This window comes from Microcebus murinus, chromosome 2 (genome assembly GCF_040939455.1).
Source record: "Microcebus murinus isolate Inina chromosome 2, M.murinus_Inina_mat1.0, whole genome shotgun sequence".
Lineage (NCBI taxonomy): Eukaryota > Metazoa > Chordata > Mammalia > Primates > Cheirogaleidae > Microcebus > Microcebus murinus.
This window is the reverse complement of record NC_134105.1, coordinates 15,092,110-15,112,677: the sequence shown is the minus strand read 5'-3', so window position 1 is coordinate 15,112,677 and position 20,568 is coordinate 15,092,110. Positions and strand designations below refer to the sequence as shown.

At 58.0% G+C, this 20,568-nt stretch overlaps 1 protein-coding gene across 3 annotated transcripts in view; it reads right to left on the bottom strand.

Moving 5' to 3' along the window:
- Nucleotides 1–20,568, bottom strand: part of EPHB2 (EPH receptor B2) — a 176,406-nt gene that overhangs the window by 25,976 nt on the left and 129,862 nt on the right. For all 3 annotated transcript variants that reach the window (XM_075994870.1, XM_020281000.2, XM_075994868.1), the window contains exons 4-6: nucleotides 14,519–14,674; nucleotides 13,130–13,465; nucleotides 118–242 (exon numbers count right to left, since the gene is read on the bottom strand). In XM_075994870.1, coding sequence (XP_075850985.1) covers nucleotides 118–242; nucleotides 13,130–13,465; nucleotides 14,519–14,674 — 617 coding nt within the window. The remainder of the gene's footprint in view (nucleotides 1–117; nucleotides 243–13,129; nucleotides 13,466–14,518; nucleotides 14,675–20,568) is intronic.

The following is a 20,568-nucleotide window of genomic DNA, read 5'->3' as shown; positions in this document are numbered from 1 at the left end:
CTGAGGCCGGGGCTCTTTCTGCTGCACCGGTGTGTGTCGTCTTGCAGGAGGGCAGAGTGCCCAGACAAGGGCCCTTGGGCAGGGGGGCAGCGGGGAGAGCGCCGGGCGCATAGGTACCTTCTCATAGTACTGCAGCTCGTAGTCCAGGATCACGCCGTTGGGCTGGTCCGGCTGGGACCACGACAGGGTGATGCTGTCCACCGTGCGGCTCACCTGATGCATGATGGACACGGCCGACGGAGCTGGAAGAGAGGTCAGGGGTCAGGGGTCAGGGCAGGCATGAGCAGGTGAAGCTTCTGGCCTGGCCTCAGAAGTACCTGGATACATGGGGAGTTGTGGGATCAGAAAGGGCAAGGCACCTGGCCAAGGCCACACAGCCAGTCTCGGGAGCCGACTGGGCAGAGGGGCTTATGTAAGACTTAGGGGACTGCTGCTGAGCCGTCATGGGGCACCTGCGGGTTACAGACACTGACGACTTCAGCCAGCCCTGGGGAAGCCCCGGCCACATCAAGTGGAGAGGGACTGCACATGTTGAAATGGTTAACTGTATGTCATGTAAATTTCACCTCAATAAAACCGACCAATTAATCGATCAGTCATTTGTCGCCTCCCATCGGTGTCGTTGGTGCTCTCACAGAGGGTGGTTAGATGAAGGCGACAAGAGGCTGAGGGGGCTGTCCTGAGTGCTAGACGGACGCTCAGCAATAATTCAGTCGAATCCTCCCATTTCACAGATGGAAACTGAGGTCCAGAGAGGGGTGTGAGCTGCCCGAGACCCTGAACGAAGCAGGCTCATGGCATGCAGCCCTTTCTTGAGTCCTGATTTCATAACACAGCATGGCCTGCAGTTTTTGCCTCCTTCTCAAGTGGAATAAATGCACAAAGCACCTACTACGCGTAGCCATGGCCCTGGGCCCTTTACATATGTGTTTTCTGAGTGGATTGTTTCAGAGGAGGCAGGATTAGCCTTCCAGGGTCAGCTTCCCTCTGAAAGGACACAGCAAGTCCCTTCTGCAGTTCCACAGACTCGGGCCAATCTGGGGACCCCGACTGGGGGCTCATCCCTTGTGCTGGCCTGGGAAGCACCCCTGCCCCTGGCGCCTCCCCCCATCCCCAGCTTCCCAGCCCCTCTCAGTCGGCCCACAGGGCCCTGTCCACACGGGTCTGAGTGTGTGTGTCGGGGTGGGGCGGGGTGGGGTGCTCTGAGAAGCCGAGGAGAATGCTCTTACTTGGCTGCCAGAGATCCCGGGAGTGACACCACCACCCCCGCCCCCAGGGGCCTGAGGACATTCTGGCAGGAAGGGCTGGGCGAGGCCATCTGGGGCTCCCTGGAAGGCTGACCCCTGGGCAGACCAGGCAGGGTGGGGGATGTGTGAAGGGCGGGGCACGCTGCCGCCCTGCCTTATGGCAGTGGAGCCACAGGGAAGGGTGGGGAGTATTCCCACGAATCTGCCTCCCCATGTCCCGAGTGCTCCACACGTCCCCAGTGCTCCGTGCTTAGACCGCAGAGAGCTCCGGCCAGGACATTCCACCAGGCCCCAGAAGGGCCGTCCAGCCTCTCGGTGGGGGCCCTGCGGGGGCAGCAGCAGACCCGCACACGACTCCCCACCCCTCCTCTCACTGATGAGTGGCCTCCAGCAGGTTCTCCTAACCTCTGCAAGCCTCAGTTTCCACACCTGCCCAGTGGGAAGCCTTGCCTGGCAAGGATGCTGTAGGTATGGAGGGGAACACGCGGAAAGGTCTGAGTGCGTCCCGGGCACCCTTCCGGAGGGAGGCATGCTGAAGAATGCTTCTGTTCGGGAAGTCACCATGGTGTCAGCATGAGGACAGCCTCACCGGGTCCCCGCCCCCAGGGGCTCACCGGGGCAGCTGTCAGACTCAGAAGCGGGGTGGGGGCAGCTCTTGGGTGTGAGCCCCGGTGCAGGACTCAGCTAGGGCCAGTCGGCCAAGCTAGGGCAGGGGCTGCTCCGTCCACACCTCTCCCTGCCACTCGCCTCCCAACAACGATGAGAGTGGTAGAACGTGTCCCTCCAGATGAGTGCGCTCAAACTTGAGCAAGGAGCAAGGATGACCGGGAGACTGAGTTAAAACGCACATGGCTGGGCTCCGCCCCTGAGATTTGGATTCGGATTCGGCAGGTCTGGGTGGGGGCTGCAGTGTGCGCTTCCGAGCTCCCAGTCGATGCTGACATTGCTGGTCGGGGGCCCACACGTTGAGGAGGAGTGGATTCAGGGCCAGGGGAGGGAAGGCCACACAGCAGGCAGTGCAGGGGCCGGGACTAGAGCTCAGAGCAGTTGAGTCCCGGTCTAGCATATTGTCTACCTACCATGCTGCTCCTCACACCCTGGCTTCTGCCCTCACCTGCCCCCTCACCTGTCCCCTCCCCTGTCCCCTCACCTATCCCCTCCCCTGCCCCCTCACCTGTCCCCTCCCCTGTCCCCTCACCTATCCCCTCCCCTGCCCCCTCACCTGTCCCCTCCCCTGTCCTCTCACCTATCCCCTCATCTGCCCCCCTCTCCTACCCCCCTCACCTGGCCCTTCACCTGCCCCCTCACTTGTCTCCTCTCCTGTCCCCCTCCCCTGTCCTCTCACCTGTCCCCTCACCTGCCCCCTCACCTGTCCCCTCACCTGCCCCCTCACTTGCCCAGGCTGCACTTGTCATATGGGGACCTGGAGCTCACAGAGTCTTGAAGCAGCAGCACAAGAAGTTCTGTGAGGGGGCACAGGCCTGGCTGCTCAGGCAGGTGGGAGCCCAGGAGCATGGCCTAGTCCTGAAGGCACTGGGGGGCGGCAACAAGCATGCCACCTGGCCTGCCATTCTGACAGCCCTGTGTGCCCCAGGATATGCAGCCAAAAGGAAACCCACACAGTCACCACTAACCAAATGCTTTACATCAGTTAGCTCACTCTACCCACTCCCATCAGCCCTGTGAGGCTGGCATTATTGTTAGACCCATTTTACAGGTGAGGAAGTGGAGGCACAGAGGTGTGAAGTCACTTGCCCTAGGTCACACAGCAAGCAATGGAGCCAGGATTTGAACCCAGGCCCACCAGGTCCAGCATCCCCTTTCCCCGCCACTGGCCGGGGCTGATGCTGGCTGACCAGGGAGGTCTGGAAACCAGCAGCCCTCGGAGGGCCTCTGAGGACATCCTGGTCCAGCTCCCATCCTGCTGCCTCAGGGCTCACTCCACCCGGCTCCCGCTGACTCACCCGCCACCCACCCGGCCGCCCCAGCTCTGGGGGCTCAGCTGCCAGCAGGGGCAGGTCCCGCACGGCCGTGGGGGTCTGGGCCCGGCGGGCTTAGCTGGCAGGCTTGGGTTACAGGCAGTGAACCCGGGCTCTGATCCCATAAGCCCCGTAACCCTGGGCGCGGCAAGGAGGCGGCATTTGCCAGGAAGATGATCAAGGCGGGCCGGAGGGGGCGGAGCAGGGCTGGCCTTTCTCCTGGAATCCGGGGATTAACGGCGGGGGAAAGGGAACAGCTGGATGTTCTCCCACCCCTCCTGCCGCCCGCTGCCCACCCTGGGGTGTCAGGTTTCCTTATAAGTGGGTCAGCAGGGAATTCTGGAATTTTCAATTACCAGCTGGGCACGCCGGCCGGGGGAGAGGGTCAGCGGTGCCCTGTGACCCCTGCAGGGAGATGGAGCCCCAGGGAGCAAGCACAAAGGCCGCTTGTGGACGGGAGGGCAGGGGACGGCCGGGCGGGGCTGCGTGGCCGGAGCAGGTGGTCAGGGGCCCCGCTGCCCCCGGCAGGCCCTGCGGGGAGGTCGGGCCCTTCCTGTCTGGGACTCGGGGAAGGAGCCTTCCCTCTGCGGGCCTCCTTTCCCTTCCCAGGGCGCGGAGGGGTTGAACAAGGTGGTCTCGAAGGTCCTTCTAGGACTAGGATCCCAGGACAGGACAGGGCAGTGAGCCGGGAGGCCTGTGGCCCTGCTACAGCAAGGGGGCTTGGGGTTGGTTCAGCTTCACCTCCAAGCCCTGAGCTCTGGAAGGAAGGGGACCCCTCACCTGTCACTAGGCAGAGGGCCCCACGAGCTAAGCGTGTGCGGAGACATCGCTGGGCACTGGGTACCCCAAGTCCAAGACTTGCAGATCCCAACGCCTCTCTGACATCTTCACTCCCTGCGTCCCCCACGTCACTCCCGAGCACCATGCGCACTGGCAGCCTTTCTGTTCCCAAACACACCGAGGTCGCTCCTGCCTCAGGGCCTTGGCCCTGTGGTGCTTCTGCCTGGAGACCTCTCCCCTACCTCCTCCACGCCCAGATCCTCCCAATCCTCCCCTTTATTTAGCTCTAGGCTCAAATGTCACCTCCTCAGAGATGCCCTCCCTGACTACCCCTCCCCTTCAGGGGCTCCTACCTCGCACCTGCTTTGTTCCTTCACAGCACCAACACTCGTCTCTCACTCGGTCCTTTAGCCCCAGTGCCTGGAACGGTGTGCGGCTCAGAGTAGGCGCTTGACGAATGTTTACAGGAGGAAAAGGAAGGAATGAAGGAGGGAGGGACGGAGGCGGGGAGGGAGGGAGGGCAGGCAGGTCTCACCTTTTCTAGCCCCTTCAGGAACCTAACGGCGCCTACTGACCTCGCAGGCTCAGGCAGTGGGCCCCGAGCAGCCGGTGGAGGCAGCACGGCTCGTATGACAGCGATTTGCTCTGCCCTAGACCCCCGGCCCACCTGCAGTTGCGACCTGCGCCGTGACACGGGCCTGTTGCTGGCCGGCCAGCCTGTGACACCACGACAACTGCTAGTCATTGTACTCGCCTTCTCCAGGGTCTGCAGCAGGGACATTTTACTCATGATGGGACTCTTAGAACCCCCAGCTGACAACGCGACAGCTGCTTTTTGAGTGTTCCTCTCTCAAACCCGTAGCGACGCGGTTAACTCCCAACGTTCTGACTGCAATTCTGGGCGGCCTGGTGATCATTCTCACAACAGAATTTTTGCACATAACACTCTCCCAGAAAATGAGCCTGTGTTTGTCTGTGATAGGACCAAGGCTCTTAGACAGTGGCACGGCCCAGGGAAGAAGGAAAAGCTGGGAACTGGCGCTGGGTGGTACTGGGTATTTCCTGGCTGAGAAACTCTGAGAAGTACAGAGTTCTGGATCTATCCCCAAGTGGGATCTGAGCAGGCGGCGGCCAGGCCCCGGCCTGATGCTGGGGAAACTTCCAGTCGCCCCCTTCCTGGTGCGCTTTGAATCGCCTGGTCTCACCTGGGGCCGCCTGGTGGGGCCAGTCCTACCCCAGCACCTGGACTGGCAAGATGGTAAGAGCCTGGGCCTCGAAGGTGGCGGCCCAGGCAACTTACCTCAACCCTCTATGCCTCAGTTTCTCCTCTGTAGAATGGGGACAAATGTTAAATGAAGACCTGTTTGTAAGGTGCTTAACACAAGCCTTGGCCGGGATGAAAGGGTCAGGGGATGATGCCAGCCGCATGCCGCTCGGATTCTCAGACAGCACCCTGAGTAGCTGAGGGCCAGCAAAGGCTCTCCGATGGTGGTGAGGGGAGAAGAGGCAGCGTTCGGGGTTCAGACCCCAGATCTCCTGCTCCCAGGCCACGGTGTGACCTCAGGCAAGTCACCTCTCTTCCTGAGCCCAGGTTCCTCCCGGTAAAATGGGATGTGGCAGACACTGCTCACTGCCTATCAAATGTCCACTCTCCCTTTCTCAAATTAACAAAATCCTGGTTCTTAGCTAGGCACATCATGTCCAAATAAAAGACTAAATTTCCCAGCCACTCTGGCAATTAGAAGCACCATGTGACAATGTGCTTGCCAATGAGATATAAGCTGAAGCACTGTGTCTCCTTAAAAAGGAGGGGCCCTACCCTCTCGCTCTCCTTCCATCCTGCTACCTGAGATGCGGATGCGATAGCTGGGGATCTTGCAGCCATTTTGGTCCATAAGGACAAGCAGCTGTGTGCCGAGGAGTCTGCATCCCTGATGATTCCATGGAGTTGCCATAACTCCTATCTTCTGACATTCTTTACACACAAGAAAAAGAAACCTGCATTTTGTCTAAGCCACCATGTTAGACTGGTTGTATTAATTGTCCCCCCCACCCCTGTATCTGCACTTTTGCCCTGTAACTTGTGTAGCCCTCTCTCTCTCTCTGACTCTGGGCTTGGCCAGCAGGATATAAGCAAACACGGTATAGGCAGAGGTGTGAAGAAGCACTTGTGTGTGTGTCTGCCTACTGTCTTGCTTCCATGTGGCTGCCGTGGGAACGTGCCCGGGCCAACCTGCTGGAGGCTGAGACACGGTGGAACACAGCTGTGGCCCCAGTTGTCCCCCTGGGGCCAGCTCAGACCAGCTGACAGCAGTGAACCCGCAAACACGCACTAGAGCCCTGACAAAATCCAAAGAGCTGCCGAGTGACCCGGAGCAGACGGACGGCAAACATAAGAATGCGCTTCACCAAGACCAGAGTAACATCCAGCCAACCCTGAGACTCCCGAGCTAGCTGAGTGCTTCTTGTTTCACGCCATCGCCTTTGTGGTTGATTGTTAACTAGCATTATTGCGGCAGTGGCTATGGGTTATTTTTCTTCCTGTAATATGCAGCCAAACCCAGTCTTAAATGAGGCCCTGGGCCAGCAATGCCTCCCTGCAAAACGCTCGGGAGGATCAAAGATGCGTGCAGAGGGCTCGGCCGGGGAGGGGGGGTGCCCTCTCCCTCTCTCCCTCCCAACCCTCGTTTCCCCAGGCGTGGGCTCACGGGGGGCTCTCTTGGCCCATTTCTCTCTGATCCTATGGGCTCCCCAGGGGGAGAAGTAGGTGAGTACATGTTCGTGCCAGTTCCAGACACTGAGCCATTGTGTGCCCGCCCCACAGCGGGGAGGGAGGATCAGAGAACGCACGTGGCGGAAAAGGCTTTGGAGAGTTGAAAGTCTTTCCACGAGAAAGCCATGTGGAGTGGTGTCACGGGCCAGGGTGCGGGGACCCGCTCTGCCGAGGACCTGCCGTGGGATCCCGGGCAGCCGCTTAGGAAGCTCTCTGGGCCGCAGTTGGCCTCTCTCTGAAAGGAGATGCCTGTATGACTCTAAGGCCTCTGCCCATGCTGTCGCGTTTTAATCTAACTTAGGTTACCTGCTGTGACAGGCAGAGCAATGACCTTCCAAAGACGTCCTAGTCCCCGGGACCTGTGAAGATGTTACCTTATGTGGCAAAAGGGACTTTGCAGATGTGAGTAAGGTCGCAACCCTGAGATGGGGAGACTTTCCTGGGCTATGAAGGTAGACCCAATTCGGTCACTTGAGTCCTACAAAGAGAGCCCTTCCCAGCAGAGGGCCAGAGACCCAGCGAGCTGGAGAGCGAGAAGAACTCCACACCCCATTGCTGCTTCTGAGATGTTGGGGGCTCCGTACAAGGACCCATGAAAGGCCCTGAGGAGCTCAGGGCAGCCCCCAGCTGCGGTCAGCAAGGATGCAGAGGCCCGGCCCCGCAGCCGTGTGGCAACGGATTCTGCTAACAATGCCACTGAGCAAGGAAACAGATCACCCCTTGCGCCAGCAGAAAGGAACACAGGCGGCCCTGCCAACGCTGACTGCCACCCAACATGGTCCGCGCTAGGCTTCGGAACCTACAGAGCTGTAAGATAATAAATGCATGCTGTTTTAAGTTGCTACGTTTGTGCAATTTTGTTACGGCAGGGACAGGAAATTAAGCCCAGCTGATTGTCCACCTACTGTGTGCTGGGTGCTTTGTCCACATTCTTGTGAATCCCCCAAACGTGGGGAAGTCTGGCAGAGCTGGAATGGGAGGTAAATGCCCATTTTGCAGGCGGTGGGACTGATGCTGGGGGAAGAGGTCTCCTAGCCAGCCCGGAACGGGGCTGAGTTTGTCAGTTCTGGCTCTGACGCCCTTTCCCAAACGTGAGCTCCTGGGACGTGGCGATGGAGAGCTCCCTGAGTGTCCACTGTCCATCAGGGACAGCCCCAGTGGCGGTGGACATCAGCCAGACCACGGTGTGGACGGGCCACGTGCACAGCCTGCCCCGTCTCTGCAGAGCACAGAGGTGTGGCCCACACTGGGCCCCGAGTATGCAGTGATGTGATGATTCGGCTCCGTCTCTTCCTGCCCGGGTGGCCATCACTAACCTGCCAATGCCCTGCTTTCCTTTCATCTATAAAACAGGGTGACAGCAGGGCCTAGCACGTATCAGCACTCGACATGTGTGAGCTGGTTTTGTGATTAGAATGAACAGATCTCCGTGTTTTGAGGACCTACCTGTGCCAGGCAACCTGAGCGGCACAGGCGCGCATGAGCTGAAACCCTCCCAGCAGTCCCGCAAGGAGGCAGTGAAGGATCCCGGTAGAAGATGTCATCAGACACAAGCTGAGTGACATGTCCAAGCCCACATGCTGCCGGGGCCCAGCCAGGCCTGATTCAAAGCCAGGCTCGGCTGCCTGCTTCCAAAGCCCGGACCCTTCCCAGCCCTTCCCACCACCTCCGGAACCTGGCAGAGGTCGGGGGCTCAGGGCTTGCTCGGGGGGAGATCCTTGAAGGACTTAGGCTGTGTGTGGCACAGCTCTAGGGACAGCCAAGAGCGCTGGACAGACTCTTCGAGGACGAGCCCTGGGTGTTGTTGGAGTGATGTGTCTCCCCCTCCCCCGGCCCCCCAGGTCTGCTGGCTCCACAGATCATTCGGATCTCAGCCTAAATGCCACCTCCTTGGAGACGTTCTCCTCTGATCGCCCACCCTAGGGCCCGTCTTCCCTCTCCACAGCTGTCTTATTTGTGCTGGGGCAGGAGGGTGGCAGGGCTCACAGTGGATAGCCGGCCTGACTCCGGACCTGCCACTTCCCAGCACAGTGGGCCTGGGCACGGAGCGTGGCCTCCGCCAGTCCCGCGTCCTCATCCTTCCAGCCCAGCCCATGAGCAGGACCCGAGAATACGAGGCGAAAAGGCATTCTGGGCGGGTGGAGTGGGGTTCGAAGGCAGCATGATGGCTTTATGAAGTCACAAGACAGCCCTGGCCCTGCTGAACGCCAAGGGATTGTGAGCAGGGCCCGTCACTTGCCCAAAAGAAATACTTTTTCCTTTTAAGGTAATGAGCTAGATATTTATATATTGAATTTTAGGGTCTGTTTAAAACCGACCACTGGACGCATTTGTCTGGAAATCGAGTCCCCGGCCTTGTTTTCCAGCCTTATTGCAGTTCTCCACGCCCCACCTCACTCCATGCTTCTCTGAACCCTTCTGCAAACGTTCCCTGAGCATTCACGGCCGTACGTCCCCCTCTAGGTGCCGGGAGAGCCACGGTGAGGAAAAGCAGACCTATCGCATACCACCGCCTGGCGATGGTGGGGGAGACAGGCAGGAACTAAATGATCGATGACCTAAGGCTAAAGTTTCAACCACTGGAACTTCAAGGCCATGGTGCTGGGGCTGGGGAGGGAGGTGTCTGACCAAGTCAGGAAGGTCTATGAAACAAACCAAGGTCTGAAGGAAGAGCAGGGTAGGAAAGCCTTCCAGTAAGTGGGAACAGCATGTGCAAAGACCCTGTGGCAGAGGAACCTGGTCCTTAGGAAGAACAGAAAGAAGAACCCTCCTTCTAGCTGCCTTTTATACTTACCCCCCTGGGCCACCTTCCTCCCTGCAGGATTCCATCTCTGCTTGCTAGAAACCCCTCCACTCTTCAAAGCCAAGCATTAATGCCTCCTCTTCCAGGAAGCCTTCCAGGACATACCCTTTCCTCATTCCCCAGGAGAAAGGATCTCTCCTGCTTGCAATCTGCCCCCAGCACCTCCTTGGGCCCTCATTCATGCCAGTTTGCATGTGGACTCTGCATCCGTGTCTCATCTCTCCACCCAGGACCTATATCCTCAAGGGCAGGTACTGTGTCTTCTCCACTGTAGGCTAGAGTCACATGCTCCTGGGTTTAAATCCTAGTAGAGGCCACTGAGTAGTGGGACTTTGCCTACAAGACTGCACCTCTCTGGGCCTCAGTTTCCTCATCTGGCAAAGGGGAATAGTGTGAGGGTGTGGCATGGCCACGCAGCCCCCAGCTGGGCTCTGAGCAGCCGGGAGAGAATGGGTCTGTCCAGGGTCTTGGAGCAAAGAGTAGGGGAGGCTTGTTATCATCCAGAGACCCTCAGGGCTTCGAGGGCGTCAAGGGGCTTAGACTCACGTAGACCTGAGTGTCCCAAGTTGATCTGATGGCAAGGAACACCTGAGCCACTTGTTAGAAATTCATATCCCAGGTCCCGCTCCTGGGGTTCTGATTCTGCAGGTCAGGGGTGCAGATAAGAAACCTGTATTTCTAAAAGAGCTCCCAGCTCCCATATAGTTCTGATGTACATTTGGTGGGGAAACTGAGGCACAGAGGGAGGAAATGATTTTCATGTGCATGTATCAGATTGGGTTAATTACTCTAGTTTTTCTTCCCCTGTGACAGGACTGTGCACCCACCTCCTTGGCCAGGTAACCCCGCACGGCCCACGGATGCTGGGCTGGGGCCCCACCCGCACTCTGCTGATGAGCTAAGGGCAGCTGCTTGCATGGTGTGGCTCCCGCTTGAGAGAGACAAGCCCGGGGTGGTTGCTGGTCCAAGGAGACACATGAAACCAGCTGAACCCAGCCCCCATTCTGGAGTCCTACCGGCAAAGGGAACCCGGCCACGGTCAGCCAAACCCCAGCTGCCCCACAGACCAGTGAGTAAGAAAATAAGTGTTCACTGTTGTAAACTATTGAGTTTGGGGGTAGTTTTGTTATGTGGCATTATTGCAGCAACAGCTGACTAATACACTAAGGTCAATAAGCAAATGAATGACAGAGCTGGGATTCAAACTTGGGTCCCGGCTCCTAACCCAGTGCTGTTTCTCACTGCTTTTCTGCCTTTCAATCCTGAGGGTTCCCCTGTAACCCTGTTCCCTGGAAGCCCCTCACTTCCATACTCTGCCCCATCTCTACTCTCTGGGGACATGTAGCTCCAGATAGGAGGGGCCTGTCCCAGCAGCCCAGACCCCAGCCCTTGCTGCTCACAAGCTGAGCTTCTGGAGTGAGCAGTTCCACCCTCAGGGCTCCCAGATGGATGAGAGGAGGCTCCTAGAGCTAGGGAAAGGGCTCCGGGAGCTTTTCTTCTGGCTTTTCCCAGTTGCAAAGGGTTCCCTCCCGTCCACCCACACTGGGAGCCTGGGCCTGCCCAGCTCAGAGCTTTGTCCAGCCAGAGAGACTTGTGGCTGAGGCTTTATAATCTGTTACGTGTCTTTGCCAATACCTGCCGGCTTTGGGGGTCTCCCTCAGATCGCCTGCCTTGAGTTAGCTCCCTCCAGACCCCAATCAGAGAGGGTTAAATGCATCCATGGCCCCTCGAGACTGCAGAGATACGCTCACAAACATGCCCTCTCAGCCACGGCAACGCCATAAACAGGCGCAAACAAAACCGCACTCCTTCTCAGACACAAACACACAGGCAGAGCCGCATTCGGAAATGCAAACTCACGCTCAGACGCACACCACCACCCAGCCCCATCCCCCAGGCCCCTCAGGTTGAGAGACACACACATGCTCAGGAATGCGTGTATAAATAAGAAGCCACGTGGCCAGTCACAGGCGTTACAAACACATACGTCAACACACCCATGAACATGCAGACTCACACGCACAACCAGAGGTCAGAGCCCAGGTTCCTTGGACACACCCTGGAATTTGCCAGAGCACTGGAGTCTGTTAGATCTAGTCAATTCCTAGGTCTCACTCTTCCTGGCTTTGTGACTCTCTCACTCTTCCTGGCTTTGTGACTCAATTTATCTGAGTGTCATCTGTGACCGGGGGGACATGGATACCTTCCCAGGGAGGCCAGCGGCATGTAGGAGACATGTAGGGGCATGTCTCCTGTGTGGAGAGCACCCCTCAACCAGATGGAGCTGGTTGTCCCTCCCCTTGCATGTCCTTGCATGTGCCCTTCCCCCCTTTCAGAATCCCATTTCTTTCTTTTGTCCCCTCAACATTCTACTGGTCCTTCAAATGGCAAGTTAAATCCCACCTCCTCCAGGAAGCCTTCCTGGGCCTGCCTTGCACCTCCACCTCTGGATCCCCTGTGTGCCTACTGTGTGGGCCCCACTTTGCATCAGAAAGACAAGCTGGGGAGCCCGCCAGCTTCCCCCACTGCAGCCTGGCCCCCTGGGCTCCTCCTTGAGCCCTGCTCGGACCACGCCCACTGCAGGCGCATGCAAAGGCTGTCGAGTGAGTAACTGAGGGCACACTCCCAGTGCCAACCAAGATCTGCCCAAAGGTGCCATAATGTCCTTGACAATAACAACCTCCTGTGGCCTCAGGTGGGGGATGAGGCTGGGAGGCGCCTCCGGGACCTGGGCTCACGTGACCCTGAGGATGCAGTCTTGGTGGGGAGGTGAGGCAGAAGCCCCAGTGGGTGGACTGAAGAAAGAGTGGGCGGGGGTGAGTCTGCAGCGCATGGCAACTTTTTTGTTTTTTTTTTCTGTGAAGGGAAGGAGGGCCGAGCGCGGAGGGTGACGTGGGGCCACAGGAAGGACTGTTAGAGAGAGTTAAGGAGAAGAGTTTTGCCGGAGTCGGACTGGGGTGGGCTGGGGGTCGCAGAAAGCACTTGCTGTGGAAAGTGCCAGACGTCCACCCAATCTGTCCGCACCTTCCACTGTGACAGGGGTCGAGTCAGGCTGGGAGACACAACCTGCCCCGGCTCCCCGCGCCTCGGCGAGGCCACGTGACCCAGGCCTTGCGGAAGGACCGCGTGCGGAAGTGGTGGGAGGGACTTCCGCCCACCTTGCCTAACCCTCCCTGCTCTCAGCCGTGAGGCGACTCAGCGGGGCGCGGGGACGCGGACGCAGAGCCGGGAGGGCGGCCGGGCGACATGAGGGAACCCGGGTCCCCGATCTCCGAGTGGATGGATCATAGCCACCCCGCCGCCCCGGACTGCTCCCCTCCCGGCCCCTCGCAGGGGAGAGAAATGCGTTTCCGTGTTCTTTAAGCCACCAGACGTCGGGTCCTTTTGCCATAGCCACTTACCGCTTACCTTCGATAACATGCGCTCGACCAACGGCAGCAAGCATTACAGACGCCACCCCGGCGCCGCAGCGCCTGTGAAGGGGAGAAGCCATCCGCAGATGACAGGCAGTCTCTCAGGAGGGCCGGCGGGACCCCGAGGCGCTCACCTGCCTGGTTGGTGGTGATGTTCACCGAGGCGAACTGCGGCGAGAAGGGGCTCTGGTCGGTGACGCCGTTCACGGCCTGGATCTCGAAGGTGTACTGCGTGTGCGCCAGCAGGTCGCTGATGTAGATGCGCGGCTCGGTCAGGCCCAGCTGGCGCGGCGCGTACTGCACGTTGTCCCCGCAGCGGGTGCAGGCGCCCCGGCCCGAGCCGCAGCTCTTGCAGATGATGTTGTAGACCAGGTCCTCGCGGCCGCCCGAGTCGCGCGGAGGGGTCCACTCGAGCATGAGGGAGGTCTCGTTCACGCTGGAGATCACAGCCTGGGGTGCGGACGGGATGGCTGGGGAGGGCGAGAGGGGTTAGTTAGTCCGTGGGGGCCCGCGGCGGGGCTGTCCCCACCAGACCAGCCTGTGCCCACCGCCCCGGCTCCAGCCCAGGTCTCCCAAAGGACGTCCTCAAATCCTTTCTCTCTCTACCCACAGGAGAGACGTTTCTGGAATATAACTTACCCCATCATGCATCTGCTTAAACCTTGCCCTCTGGGTTCCAACTGTGTTTGCAATTACACCTGCCCAATCTCTATTTTCTTCTTCTCTTTTTTATAATGCCCAAATTTATTCCTGGTAGCAATATGTCCAGCTAAAAGACATTTTCCAGCCTCCTGTGATTAAGTGCTGGCCACTGATATAGATCAGAAGTTGTTGAATAGAACTGTCTCTGCCCTCCAAGGAGATAGACAGCTGTCTGTTGCCTAAAATGTGTGTGATGGCTGGAACTTCAGCAGCCACATTGGACTATGAAGTGGCCTTAAGAATAGAAAACATTCTCTGGATGGCAGAAAGAGCCAGGTCCCAGAGACCATCGTGGGTTTACCATACTATCTCAGGACAGCCTCCCTTGTGCTCCTTTTTGGCGAGAGAATAAATCTGTGTGGTTTGAGCTGCTGGGGTCAATTCTCTGTCATTTGCAGCTGGAATGCCATTCCTGCCTGATACCGGGGTTGTATTACTGCTCTCATAGTCACCCCTTTCCTGGAGAACTTTGGCCTGTGATTCAGGCAGCTGCTGGTAGGTTAGAGCACTGGGCAGCCTCATCTGCTACAGACACCACCTCTGTGGGTTCTCCTGCCAAGCCTCACATCCCGTCCCTGTGTGGATCAAGACCTTCACTTGCTCCTCCATGTGACTCAGCAGAAGGGGATTTGGAGCCAGATGCCAGCTCAATGGTGTCTGCCTGGTGGCAGCACGGCCACCCCAGGATGGTCCTTTCTCAACCCAGTAATTGGCTGTCCCTCACTCAGGAAAGCCTGGCTAGAACGGGACAGCCACCCAGCCCTCCCTCTGAGCTTCTCTGCAGGTAGGCTCGGGCCTCCGTCGGGGGCCCTGGGACGTACTTGTGCAGGGCATGTCCAGCGGGTCCAGGTCTGCTCTGTAGTAGCCGTTGCGGCACACGCAGTTGGTGGCCCCTTCTGAAGTGGTCCGGCTGTTGATGGGACAGTGGGTGCAGGCCTCGTCCCCTTGGTTGGCCTTGAAGGTTCCAGAGGGACAACCTGGAAGAGAAGACAAGGAGAGTCACCAGGGAAACCACATGAGGACACAGAGGCCATGAGGCATGGAGAGGCCATGCAGCCTCAGGGAGGGACCACACGGTGTCATTGCTGGGAAACTCCAGTTCCTGAAGCTTTTGGTGTCTTCAGACTCCAAAGTGGCAGTTCTAGCTCTGTTGAGCTACCTGGTTTCTTGTCCCTGAAGCTGTCTGTGGGTTCAGCTGGGGGCTGGTCGCAATCTTCCTTCACTTGGCATCTTCCCAGCTTGGCATCGTCATGGCCTCTGGGATCAGTCCTGACCTAGTCAGGAGGCATTTGAAGAAGTCTGGAGCAGGGTCTGTAGGGCCCAGTCTTGCTCACTGGTGTCTGGCTGGGCTCTGATTCTTGTAACTGGATTCCTGGGTTCCAGACAAGTGAGGCAATCGCTTTGCAGAATACAAGTCCTGGGCCAGTGCAGGGCCCGTAGAGAGGTGATGTGGTAGAGCAGAACAGAACACCACCTCTGCAGTATGCCAGACCTGGGTTTGAGTACCTGTTAGACCTTTTACTAGCTGTGTGGCCCTAGACAAGTCGCTTGACCACTCTGAGACTCAGTTTCCTTATTTGTAAAATTATTATTCTAAGGCTCATTTCTGCAGGGCTGTTGTGAGTATTTGCATAATTATATAAGGGACATTGCCCAAAGCCTTGCAGTGTAGGGGCCCAATAAATAGTAGCTGTTATAGTTGGTGTTGGACCAATTTATTACACTAAAGGGGACCTGCAGAACCAGGGCCAGCCTAAGGAGGGCAGTGTGTGCACTTGGGCCTGCATTCGGCAATCTGGGTTCTCCCAGGGGCTGTCGCCTTCATCTCTGCTCTGGGTCCAGGCCCTGCAGCTCCAAGCATGGAGTTAGGTTCTGCAAGAGCAACCATCCTGTGTGGGCATGTATTTGAATCCACACTCCCCATCCTGCTGGCCCTGGGCTGAGTGGGGGTCTAGGGCTAGGTCATGTCCCTTCCCCAGCCTCAGCATACTGGGGTTCACAATCCCAGCTCTGCTGTGATGCCTTGGAGGGACGGTGCAAGGGTAAGTGAGTGGGTGGAAGGGAAAGAGCTTTGCAATGAACAAGATCCTCCTTGGGATGAAATGCAGATAAACCGTCCACAGGCCAGGGGCCCTTGCCTGGATTACGTTTCATGCCTGGGCGCTGTGTGTTCTTTGGCAAGTGATTCAACTTCTCTGAACATCAGTTTCCTTGTATGTAAACAACTAACATAAATATCCCTAATTTACTTTTCCAGCCCTAGTCTTTAAGGCTTATCTTCCAAGTCCAAGTCTTAGCAAATCACTCTCCCAACCCCTCAACCCACTGTGGCCTCAGAGAACCTTCCTTTCTTGGTGCTTGGAATATCACTGGGGTTTGGAGTGCTTGACTCCCCTGCCATAATTATTCATCTAGGGGTCTCCTGGCCATGCTCTCAGTCTCCTGGGATCAGAGCCATGTCTGACTCCCAGCTGTTTGCCCTGTGCCTAGCTCAGAACCTGGCATTCGGCAGGGGCTCTGTAAATACTTCCTGAAGCCACCCACTGAAGTGGAAAGAGCTGGGCTCTGGGGATCACACAAGCAGGAGGGGACACAGTGTCAGTGTGCAGAGTGCCTGGCAGATCCCAGACCCACCTGTGTGAGCAGGTTGACCTCGGGCAAGTCACTTGAAAGGTTTCCTTATCTGTAAAATGGGAGAATAGTATCTACCTCCTAGAGTTGTAGTGAGTTTTACCTTGGTTAATTTATGTAAAAATGCTTAGAATAATCCCTGGCAGTATTAAGCAGTTACCTGGTTCATCAGCAGCTTGCTGAGCGACCTTGGACAAGCTGTTTGACTTCTCTGAGCTACAGTCCCCTCACCGGTGAGGGCGCATCCACCATATAAAGTGGCTGTGAGGATTACATGCGGTGGACACGGTAGCTGGCACAGGGTCAGAGCGGGGATGTGGCTGTGATCTTAGGGCACGTGACTGATATAGGTGCTCAGGAAATAATCCAAGGACAATTGTCCCTGGGACACTAGGAAACAGCACCCCCAGGTCCCACCTTTCCTGCTTTTTGGAGGGAGCGTTAGGAAGGTGGTCCACCAAAGATGGCAGCGATGCCAGTCAACGGCGCCCTGACCAGACCCTGTGGGGTCTCAGCAGAGCCACAGTGACACCAGCGGGGACAGCAACAAGTGCTTCTGGGGAGTTGTTAATAGCCTCGGCCATAAAGCTGAGAAAAGCAGGATCCCCGGGGTATACAAAGGTAAGTGGCCAACATTTACTGGGCGCTGGTTAAGTGCTGGCACAGCCCTGAGGATGTCACCCACGTGACCTCACGTGAGCCTCACCCAGACCTGTCACAGAGGTAGCGCCATCGCTCCTGGTTTCAGGTGTGGGGGTAAAAGCATAAAGGGGCGAGGTCATGCTCCGAGGCTGTGGGCTCACCTCGGCAGAGCTGGGACTCACCCCCAGGCACTCTGGCTGTAGAGGCCACTTCTGTAGCCACTAGGCCATACTGCCTCTAAGTGACTCGCTTTGCATCAACAACCCATGCGTGTTGGGCAGGGATTGGCAGCTCTAATTTCGGGCATCCGCTTAGGGCTCGTTCCACTTTGCTCTGCTGGCTCTGGGGACCCTGAGTCCTCCTGCCCTCCCTCCTTCCCCACTTCCTCTTAGGCACCAGCCTTTCCCTGCAGGCTGCACGAAGGGGCAGCCTCACCACCCAGGGCTCCTGGGCTGCTGCAGCCCTGGCTCTGGTCAAACGGTCAAGCTCTCTGAGCCTCAGTTTCCTCCTCTGTAGAATGGGGACACAGGGCTCCTGTGAGGGTCCAGGACCATCCAATAGATGCCAAAGGGTTTTGGCCCCAACATCAGGACCCTGCTGGCCCCCTCTCTGGAGAGAGCCCACGCAGCTCAGCCTGCCTCCCCCATCTGCCGGGCATTCCCTGGGCCCGGCTGGCGGGTGGCTGCGCTCTTTCCCCTCCACGCTGTGCCAGCCTCTCCATCTGGACCACCTTCCTGGCTGCCCTCTCCCCTCGCCGTGTCCTGGCCCCTCTCACACTCCCCAGGCCGCCCCTTCCATGCGCTGTCCCTCATTAGCCCCGCTGCCTGGTCACCCGACTCTCTCGCTGGGTGTTGCACGGTTTCTGTGCCCAGGGCCCCGAGCTCTGTGAAACCTTCTCCTCTCTGTCCTGGGAGGTGGCATCGCTCTCCACCCGGATCCTCCCTCCCCCCACAGCCAATCAATTACCAGGTCTTCCCTCCTCGGCAGTGCCTCTTTTCTGCTGCCTCCCGCCACTGCAGGCATCTAGAAAGTTCTTCCCAGCCGCTCCCCAGCCTCTCGAGCCATCTGGCCTCCTCCCGCCCTCCCTCCAGAGCCAGCTTTCTAGAGTGCAGACCTTTCCACGTCACTTTAAACCCAGTGGCGCACACTGGAATATTATTCGGCCATAAAAAGGGAGTGCTGACACACGCCACACCACGGATGAACCCTGGACAGACTGCGCGCAGCGAAAGAAGCCAGCCAAGGACGTGTGATTCCATTTCTATGAAATACGTCCCCAACAGGCACATCTGAGGAGACAGAAAGTCGATCAGTGGCTGCCGAGGGCCGGGGACGGGAGGCTGGGGAGCGACTAATGGGTAGCAGGGCTTCTTCTGGGGGCGATGAAAGTGGTCTGAAATTGATTGGGTGACGCTTGCACCGTTCTGAGAATATACTACCCCCCCCCCCCCGAATTGTACAGTTTCAAGAGGCGAATTGTGTGGTGTGTGGACTCTATCTCAACGAAGCTGCTATTCAGAACCACGCACGGTGGCTCCCATCGGGCACGGTGAGCTCAGTCTTTAGGGCCCCCAGGGCCTGGGGGGCTGGCACGTGCCCCACCCCACACCCAGTCGCGTATGGAACCTGCCCCCAGCCCACCACAGCCCTGGCCTTTGTCCCTGTACCCCAGTGGCCGGGAATGCCCTCCCTTCAGCACCAGGCCAACTCCTACACCCCTTTCAGACACCACCTCTCCTGGGAGGTCTGCCCGGAGCCCCCGGCGGGGTTTAGGTGCCTATTTTAATTACTTACTTATGAATCTGTCTACCAGGCCGGACTGTAAACTCCCAGCCCAATGCCGGGTGCTCACTGGGTGATGGGCGGATGAACGAGGAGCTGGAAGAGTATCCAGCTCAACCCACTTGGTTGACATCTGGGGAAACTGAGGCCAGAGGGGAGCAGACAGATGTGGCTCCTCAGTAGCAGAGGCAGAGTCTGACCCCAAGTCTACTTTGTGACCGTGGGGTGTGCTGGGGGCCTCAGCTCCTGGGACCTCTTCTCCCCACGAGAGAGGCCTGGGGTGGCCACCCATCCAGTGCCCTGGGCGCACTGCTCCCAGCCCTGCCGGCATGAGTGTCACATGCAGGAGTGGGAAGAAGACAGTGAGCCTTGGAGATGGACACGGGCAGCCATATCTCTGACAGGTGCGTGGGCTTGGGTCTGCCTCCTCCCCTCTGAGACTCAGTCTCCTTATCTGGAAGGGGCTAATAACCCCTTCATGGTACAGAGGACAGGGGAGCCTCCGAATGGGTCTCTGCTCCATTTGGCCTCCCTGCCAGCCCTCCACATTTGTTGCAGTGACCTGTTTAAAACGAATCAGCCCTGCCACACCCTGCCTAACTGCACTTAGAATACATCCACGTGCCCAGTGTGGCCACAGGGCTCAAGAGGTTGGCCCTGGTGGTCTCCCAGCCCACTTCTTGCCCCCCTCTCCTGATCACTGTGCTTCCACCTGTGGGTTGTCAAATGGGGTCTCACCTCCGGGCCTTTGAAATGCGTCCTGCTCTTCCCATGGCGGGCTCCCTTTCCTCCTTCAGACCCCGCTCAGATGTCACCTCCTCTGAGCGGCCCACCCCGCCACCCTGGCTAAAGCGAGTCTCTCTTGCTACGTTCTGTTTACATCTCTGTTTCCCTCACTGACTCTCATCACAATTTGCACTTACATCAGGAAGCAGTTTGCAAACCTCTGTGTTGTCTTTTCACTGCACTGGAAGTACCTGGAGGGGAAGAGGAACCGGGCTTGTCTGGCCCTCTTTGGTTCCCCAGCTCCTGGCAGGGTGGTGGGCCCAAGCGGCACTCTGTATAAACCGGGGGATGAATGAACATGCCCCTTACAGGGTGTTGTAAGAGTCAGATGAGAAACTGGGTGAGCAAATATTTAGCCAAGTACATGCCCGTTTGGGTACCACCATTGTCATCTCGATCTCTCAGCCGCCACCGATGCTCAGCTCCCCCTCTGCCCCTCGTTTCTTCCCCCATGGTCTTCCCAGGGGCCAGTCTGTTAAGTAGGGTGACCACATCGTTCCTGTTTCCAAACTGCAAGTCTAGTATCTCAGAGGCTCCCTTAGTCGTCGGCAAGCCGGGAGGGCTGCCACCCTGCCGGACACCTCTCCCCTCTGTCACTCTCTCACATGCTCGCACTTCCCTAGACCTCCTGGCTGCACACTTTGGTCCCCGTGCCCGAATGCCATTCTCCCCCGTCTTCCAAGCCCCTCGGGTTGGTGAATCTGACGCATGCGTCCCGTCTGGGGGGCCTGCCCTTCGCTCCCCTGCGGCAGCCGACACAGACCTCCACGGCAGCACCCAAGGCCTGCTCTGTACGCAGTGCCGTGCAGGTAAACTGGCTGATTAGGGGGGGAAAAGCCCTGATTGGTGTTTGCCTATTTCTGAGGTATAAATCCTCCCAGCCAGAGCAAATTCCAAGCTACTGATTCGAGCTCACTGCACACTGAGCTGGGAAGACGTGTGCACAAGCCACACCGGTACAGAGCCACGCCAGCCCACCCTGCACGGGCGCGGTCTGTGACTTATCTCGGTCCTGCCCACTGGTAGGTGA